Source organism: Berghia stephanieae, chromosome 9 (genome assembly GCF_034508935.2).
Source record: "Berghia stephanieae isolate SIO BIC M18660-M18661 chromosome 9, UCSD_Bste_1.3, whole genome shotgun sequence".
Classification (NCBI taxonomy): Eukaryota; Metazoa; Mollusca; class Gastropoda; order Nudibranchia; family Aeolidiidae; genus Berghia; species Berghia stephanieae.
The window spans coordinates 47,600,945-47,610,137 of NC_088368.1; the positions used below are offsets into that span (position 1 = coordinate 47,600,945).

General features: G+C 38.6%; 1 protein-coding gene across 3 annotated transcripts in view; it reads right to left on the minus strand.

Moving 5' to 3' along the window:
• Positions 1-9,193, minus strand: part of LOC144980366 (high affinity copper uptake protein 1-like) — a 63,784-nt gene that overhangs the window by 26,631 nt on the left and 27,960 nt on the right. For all 3 annotated transcript variants that reach the window (XM_078928065.1, XM_078928067.1, XM_078928066.1), the window contains exons 2-4: positions 8,938-9,193; positions 7,790-7,859; positions 718-907 (exon numbers count right to left, since the gene is read on the minus strand). The exon at positions 8,938-9,193 is cut by the window's right edge and continues 464 nt beyond it. In XM_078928065.1, coding sequence (XP_078784191.1) covers positions 718-907; positions 7,790-7,859; positions 8,938-9,180 — 503 coding nt within the window. In that variant the 5' untranslated portion in view covers positions 9,181-9,193. The remainder of the gene's footprint in view (positions 1-717; positions 908-7,789; positions 7,860-8,937) is intronic.

Genomic DNA, 9,193 nt, shown 5'->3' on the forward strand with positions numbered 1-9,193 from the left:
ACCTCCCTGTCCACTACGGGAGGTCAGGAATCCCACCCATATATATAGGGGGATAGAAGACACAGTAAGTACGTTCCTGCCCACTATGGGAGGTCAGGAACCCCACCCAGAGATATAGGGGGATAGAAGACACAGTAAGTACCTCCCTGCCCACTATGAGAGGTCAAGAATCCCACCCAGAGATATAGGGGGATAGAAGACACAGTAAGTACATCCCTGCCCACTATGGGAGGTCGGGAACCCCACCCAGCAGTGAGTTTTGTTTGTTTGTTTGTTGCTTTAGGTCTCTTCCAACACAATTGAGGTTATATGAGAGACCGATGAAACAAAAAAAACAAGCAATCTAACAAAAATAGTACAAATGTAAATCAAAATCATAACCTAAAGATATCATAAGCTAAATTATAAATAACCAAGAACAAACAGGCAGAAGATTTACAGAAAAAAAAAAATATCCCCTGTCAAAAATACAATCACAAACCAAAGAAGCAGGATAGGCTAGTAAAGAGAAGAAGAAACGACATCACTATCGGATCGTACACCCATGCGAACATCATAGGCATATGATTCAAGGGTGATGCTCCCATCCAACCACCCGCTCAGCAGTGAGTATGTGACGACATGGTAAAAGTAACCAAGGCCATACACCAAGACGGTCGGTGTGCGGGTTGAAAGAGTTTTCCAAAGTTGGATGTGGAAAAGAACATTTTGACTCACGCGACGGACAAGTTGGGACCCCTGATCACCATGTGTTCCTGGCTATTTCCTGCTGCAGACATTTTGGATTCTGGGTAGTAGGCCCGGGCCCTGTCCCGGTGGGTGTGTTGCAGGAGGACTTCTCGGACAAACTTCAAGCCTTCGTAGAGGATGGCCACAAAGAACATCACCACACACGCAACGATCATGTCTGGAAGAGAATGAATTATCACCACAAAATTAAAACAGTGGTATCCACGTAAAGTCAACTATCCACATAAAGTCAACTATCCGCATAAAGTCAACCATCCGCATAAAGTCAACTATCTGCATAAAGTCAACTATCCACATAAAGTCAACTATCTGCAAAAAGTCAACTATCCACATAAAGTCAACTATCCGCATAAAGTCAACTTCCACATAAAGTCAACTATCTGCATAAAGTCAACTATCCACATAAAGTCAACTATCTGCAAAAAGTCAACTTCCACATAAAGTCAACTATCCGCATAAAGTCAACCATCCACATAAAGTCAACTATCTGCAAAAAGTCAACTATCCACAAAAAGTCAACTATCCGCATAAAGTCAACACTGATAAAAGTCAACTTCTGCTTAATGAAAGACAACATCTCTTGTTGATCCCATATTTTCTATTCTTTATCTAAGTGTGTTTTATGGATAATGGATAAAGTCAATTTTTACATAAACTCGGCCAATGTTTCCCCGTACAGCTTTTGACCTTATCAGGATTTTATTTTGTTTTGTTTTGTTATTAAGTGTTTTACGGTGCTTGCAACACATTTAGGTTATATCAGCGCCAGTAAAAAGGAGGAAAATGGGATAGTAAAAAGTTCTAGAATTACAATTAAAGCACACAAGAAAAGGTAAGACAAAGGGGAATTGGTTCAAATAGGAAACAGATGTAAACTCCAAGAGCACACTTTCAGTGTATTTAGTTTGAGATCATCTAAAAGTCTCACCGGGACACCAGCACAAGATCCCACTAAGAGGAATACACTCAATTGTTTACAAATCATATGTTAAAAATAAAAATAACAATACATAACAGAGAGATGATTTACAGGGAAAAAATATCATCTCCCAAAACTAACCATACATTTGACTGTTTCCCAGCCAGGGTATCTGGCCAGGGCCAGGACAAAACCAAGTAATCTCATTCCAAGACAAAGACAGAAAGCAAGTTGGAAAACAGGTGTAGGGAGATAGAAGACACAGTAAGTGCATCCCTGCCCACTATGGGAGTTATCAGTTATCAGTTATCAGGATTTGACTGTATTCAAGAACAAAAATAATTTAGATGAAAACATCAGAATAATAAGTATATGTAAAAGTCGTTGTAAAGATAAAATCTAATTGCATACATAAGTAAAGTGTGTTGTACAGATAAAATCTAATTGCATACATAAGTAAAGTGTGTTGTACAGATAAAATCTAATTGCATACATAAGTAAAGTGTGTTGTACAGATAAAATCTAATTGCATAAATAAGTAAAGTGTGTTGTACAGATAAAATCTAATTGCATACATAAGTAAAGTGTGTTGTACAGATAAAATCTAATTGCATACATAAGTAAAGTGTGTTGTAAAGATAAAATCTAATTGCATAAATAAGTAAAGTGTGTTGTACAGATAAAATCTAATTGCATACATAAGTAAAGTGTGTTGTACAGATAAAATCTAATTGCATACATAAGTAAAGTGTGTTGTAAAGATAAAATCTAATTGCATAAATAAGTAAAGTGTGTTGTACAGATAAAATCTAATTGCATACATAAGTAAAGTGTGTTGTACAGATAAAATCTAATTGCATACATAAGTAAAGTGTGTTGTACAGATAAAATCTAATTGCATAAATAAGTAAAGTCTGTTGTAAAGATAAAATCTAATTGCATCATAAATAAGTCGCCCTTCACAGCCATTGAACTCATAGGAGTAGGAGTTTATCCTGGTGTCTATAACGTGAAATGGACAATCATAGAAATGACAATCCCATACATACAGACGTACCTCATACATACAGACATACTGCATACATACAGACGTACCTCATGCATACAGACGTACTGCATACATACAGATGTACCTCTTACATACAGACATACCGCATACATACAGACATACCTCATACATACAGACGTACCTCATACATACAGACATACCTCATACATACAGTCATACCTCATACATACAGACATACCTCATACATACAGACATACCTCATACATACAGACATATCTCATACATACAGACGTACCTCATACATACAGAAATACCTCATACATACAGACGTACCTCATACATACAGACATACCTCATACATATAGACATACCTCATACATATAGACATACCTCATACATACAGACATACCTCATACATACAGACATACCTCATACATACAGACATACCTCATACATACAGACATACCTCATACATACAGACATATCTCATACATACAGACATACCTCATACATACAGACATACCTCATACATACAGACGTACCTCATACATACAGACGTACCTCATACATACAGACGTACCTCATGCATACAGACATACCGCATACATACAGACGTACCGCATACATACAGACGTACCGCATACATACAGACGTACCTCATACATACAGACATACCTCATACATACAGACATACTTCATACATACAGACATACCTCATACATACAGACATATCTCATACATACAGACATACCTCATACATACAGAAATACCTCATACATACAGACATACCTCATACATACAGACATACCTCATACATACAGACGTATCTCATACATACAGACATACCTCATACATACAGACATACCTCATACATACAGACATACCTCATACATACAGACATACCTCATACATACAGACATACCGCATACATACAGACGTACCTCATACATACAGACGTACCTCATACATACAGACGTACCTCATGCATACAGACATACCGCATACATACAGACGTACCTCATACATACAGACATACCTCATACATACAGACATACCTCATACATACAGACATACCTCATACATACAGACATACCTCATACATACAGACATACCTCATACATACAGACATACCTCATACATACAGACATACCTCATACATACAGACGTATCTCATACATACAGACGTATCTCATACATACAGACATACCTCATACATACAGACATACCTCATACATATAGACGTACCTCATACATACAGACGTACCTCATACATACAGACATACCTCATACATACAGACATACCTCATACATACAGACATACCTCATACATACAGACATACCTCATACATACAGACATACCTCATACATACAGACATACCTCATACATACAGACATACCTCATACATACAGACATACCTCAGACATACAGACATATCTCATACATACAGACATACCTCATACATACAGACATACAGCATACATACAGACATACCGCATACATACAGACATACCTCATGCATACAGACATACCGCATACATACAGACATACCGCACACATACAGACATACCGCATACATACAGACATATCTCATACATACAGACATACCGCATGCATACAGACATGCCGCATGCATACATACCGCATACATACAGACATATCTCATACATACAGACATACCTCATGCATACAGACATACCTCATGCATACAGACATACCGCATACATACAGACATACCGCATACATACAGATGTACCTCATACATACAGACATACCTTATACATAGACATACCGCATACATACAGACATACCGCATACATACAGACATACCGCATACATACAGACATATCGCATACATACAAAGGTACCGCTTACATACATACATACCTCATGCATACAGACATACCGCATGCATACATACAGACATACCGCATGCATACAGACATGCCGCATGCATACATACCGCATACATACAGACATATCTCATACATACAGACATACCTCATACATACAGACATACCTCATACATACAGACATACCTCATACATACAGACATACCTCATACATACAGACATACCTCATCAGGGGTGAGAATGACTGGTCACTAAAAAGGAGGAAATTTTTCAGCGCTAGATCAAGAACCATCCATGCAAAAATAACCTATAAATTTAAATTTCATTAAAAGTTATTGTGATGCAATCCAAAATGTGTCTCCCAGCAATTTCGGACATAACTCGGAGGAATTTCAAAAACTGAAAGTGTAATTATAACATGGTGGTTGTCGTAATGGTAGTGGTAGGGATAATGATGTGGTGGTGGTTGTCGTAGTTGTGGTAAGGATGATGATGTGATGATGGTTGTAGTAGTAGTGGTAGTCGCCACATACATCTCCGGTATTCACAGATTCACTAATGCCCACATCCCTTGTTTCAAGTTGACCAGAGACGCCAACTTAAAATTTGGCTCACGTAAATTTCAGAAAAAATTCCGAACAACTTCAATGCTTAAACAGGAATTTCTGCAAACAAACTATAATCTACTGAGATATATAATCATCCTAATACCCCTTGTTTCAAATCAAGTAAAGTTCCAAAACCAATTTATGACGAATAAAATATTAAAATGAATGGTAGGTGTGGTGGTAATAATGATATGATGGTGGCTGTTGTAGTGGTGGCAGTAATGATAATGTATGTGGTTGTGGTGGTTGCAGAAGTGGTGGTGGTGATATTATTGTGTTTGAGGAGGTTGTAGTAGTGGTGGTAAGGATGTGGTAGTGATTGTTGTTTTAATGGTGATAGTGTTGCGATGATGTAGTGGTGGTGGCAATGATGGTGATGATGATGATGTGGTGGAGGTGGTTGTAGTAATGGTGGTGCTTCATGAAATGATGGTGTGGCGATGGTGGTAGTTGTAGTAGTAGTGGCAGTGATGATGATGATAGTGGTGGTGATAAGGTGTGTACTTGAAGGTGAAAAGAGAGAATGATGGCTGGTGTGAAAAGGATATGATCCACTTTATAGATTTAGGTTTGTCTGACAGAAGGAAAGATAGTGTGTGTTTGTTTGTTTGTTTTTAATGGTTTACGGCGCTTGCAACACATTTAGGTCATATCAGCGCCAGTAAAAAGGATGAAAATGGGATAGTAAAAAGTTCTAGAATTACAAATAAAGCACCCAAGAAAAAGTAAGACATAGGGGAAGGAAACAAAAAGGGACCAGATGTAGATTCCAAGAGCATACCACCAATCTAATTAGTTTGAGATCACCTATAAGTCTCATCCGGGCACAAAGAGGAATACACTCAAATGCTTACATTATACATTCAAAATAACAAATATAATAATACATAACAGAGAGATGATTCACAAGGAAAAAAATATCATCTCCCAAAACAATAACTGTGCATTTGACTGTTTCCCTTCCAGTTAGGACTCTGGCCAGGGCCAGGACAAAACCAATTAATCTCATTCCAAGACAAAGACAGAAAGCATGTTGGAAAACAGATATAAGGGGATAGAAGAATAGTATGTACCCCCTTGCCCACTATGGGAGGTCAGGAACCCCACCCAGGTGTGTGTGTGTGTGTGTGTGTGTGTGTGTGTGTGTGTGAGTGAGAGAGAGAGAGAGAGAGAGAGAGAGAGAGAGAGAGAGAGAGAGAGAGAGAGAGAGAGAGACTGCTCAAAGTGAATATAGTGATAGGTACAGAAAGATTAAAGTGAAAAACTAACCGAGGTTAAAGTACTTAGTGAACTTTATTATTAGGTGTGTATGTGCTTTATTTGTTAATCGTAAATATTAAGTTAACGTATGTTTCATGTTGACAATTGCCAGGAAATTAACGTTTTAATTGAATCCTCTGTGTTTGTGTGTGTGTGTGTGTGTGTGTGTGTGTGTGTGTGTGTGTGTGTGTGTGTGTGTGTATCATTGTTAAGTACATGAAGTTGAAAAGTGAAAACTTATCGAGGCTAATGAACTGGATGCACGTTACTGATTTGTGTGTGTGTGTGTGTGTGTGTGTGTGTGTGTGTGTGTGTGTGTGTGTGTGTGTGTATCATTGTTAAGTACATGAAGATGAAAAGTGAAAAATTATCGAGGCTAAAGAACGGGTGCACTTTACTGATGTGTGTGTGTGTGTGTGTGAGAGAGAGAGAGAGAGAGAGAGAGAGAGAGAGAGAGAGAGAGAGAGAGAGAGAGCTCAAAGTGAATGTAGTGATGAGTACAGAGGAGGATGTAGTTGTATTGGTAGTAGGAATGATGATGTGGTGGTGGTTGTTGTAGTAGTGGTGGTAGGGATGATGATGTGATGATAGTTGTAGTAGTAGTGGTTGTAGCTGTAGTGGTGGTGGTGGTAGGGATGATGATGTGGTGGTGGTTGTAGTAGTGATGGTGATAGGAATGATGATGTGATGGTTGTTGTAGTACAGGTGGTGGTTGTAAAAGAGTGGTGATAAGGATGTTGATGTAGTGGTTGTCGTGAGTCTTTTTAAAAGGCGGAATAGTGATGGTGATGGGCGGAGATAAACCACCATTTCGGCGGAAATCCGCCTTTAGGCGGAAGATTCTCAGCCCTGCTCATACATACAGACGTACCGCATACATACAGACGTACCTCATGCATACAGACGTACCTCATACATACAGACATACCTCATACATACAGACATACCGCATACATACAGACGTACCTCATACATACAGATGTACCTCATACATACAGACATACCTCATACATACAGACGTACCGCATACATACAGACATACCGCATGCATACAGACATGCCGCATGCATACATACCGCATACATACAGACATACCTCATACATACAGACATACCTCATACATACAGACATACCTCATACATACAGACATATCTCATACATACAGACATACCTCATACATACAGACATACCTCATACATACAGACATATCTCATACATACAGACATACCTCATACATACAGACATACCTCATACATACAGACATACCTCATACATACAGACATACCTCATACATACAGACATACCTCATACATACAGACATACCTCATACATACAGACATACCTCATACCATACCTCATACATACAGACATACCGCATACATACAGACATACCTCTATTGTTGTTGGTGTGACACGATTCAAACAGGATGTACTCCTTGATCCCCGTGTGAAAATACATTTGCTGGAAGGAGAAAAAGGGAAATCACATGATGGCAGCTACTCGTTTTCCACTCGTTTTTTCTCAATATTTGAGCTTTTATATAGCGTAATATCCACTAAACATGCTCAAAGCACTTTACATGGGGTCCCTGGCCAACAGCAACATTTAACATGTAGGACAGTACATGATGCCTGTTAGGTGATATTACAATTTTTTCGAACAGAGGCAACGTTGTTAATGGCCAGGTACTCATTTTACACCTGAGTACAGTGAGAGAATGTGAGTAAAGAGCCTTCTCCACGGTCTCAACTATGCGCTGATCGAGGCTCGAACCCAGGACCTTCAAATCCGAAAGCAAGTATCATACCACAAGACCACATAGCCGCATTTTTTATATATGTGACCAGTCCTGCCTATATGGACTTGGGATAAAAACTCGGGGAGTTTTCAGGAGTTTTAACATGGTAGATACTAGAACTACTAGTAAAACTTACCAATTTGTTAAATGTTAAAGTATTGCTTTTAACTCCCTTATACATTAGCTATGGCAACAAAAACTTTGTTTTCAGGAAGCTTTTATGGAATCAAAGATCTTTATATATAGAGTAGCTATGGCAACAAAAACTTGGTTTTCAAGAAGCTTTTATGGAACCAAAGATCTTTATATATAGATTAGCTATGGCAACAAAAACTTTGTTTTCAAGAAGCTTTTATGGAACCAAAGATCTTTATATATAGATTAGCTATGGCAACAAAAACTTTGTTTTCAAGAAGCTTGATGGAACCAAAGATCTTTATATCATTGTCAGTTTGGAGCCAAATATCTGTAGTTTTACAAAATTTTCATAGTAGTCGTAGTCGTAGTTTTCAGGGGTTTTAACATGGTAGACACTAGAACTAATAGTAAAATATTACCTAAATTTGTCATTAAAATGTTAAAATATTTCTTTTAACTTCCTTATAAACTCTCAGCTACGGCAACAAAATTTGTTTTCAAGATATTTTATGGAATCAAAGATCTCGACATAATTGTCAATATGGAGCCAAATATCCGTAGTTCTACTTAGAGCTCTACTACTACTACACTAGGATAACTCACCATCATATGTCCCATTCCGTCATGCATGGTGCCACTGTGGTCCCCGTGTCCACCCATACCGGTCCCGTGACCTCCGTGTCCACCCATACCGGTCCCGTTCCCCATCCCACCAGTGGTCATGTTGGTCATGTGACTGTGGTTGTGGTGGTTGTTGGACATCATCATCGCCGTGGTCGTGTCCATACCCATGTGGTGGTGGTTGTGGTGGTTGTGCATACTCCCATTCATATCCATCCTCGACATCTGTTCCCTTCTA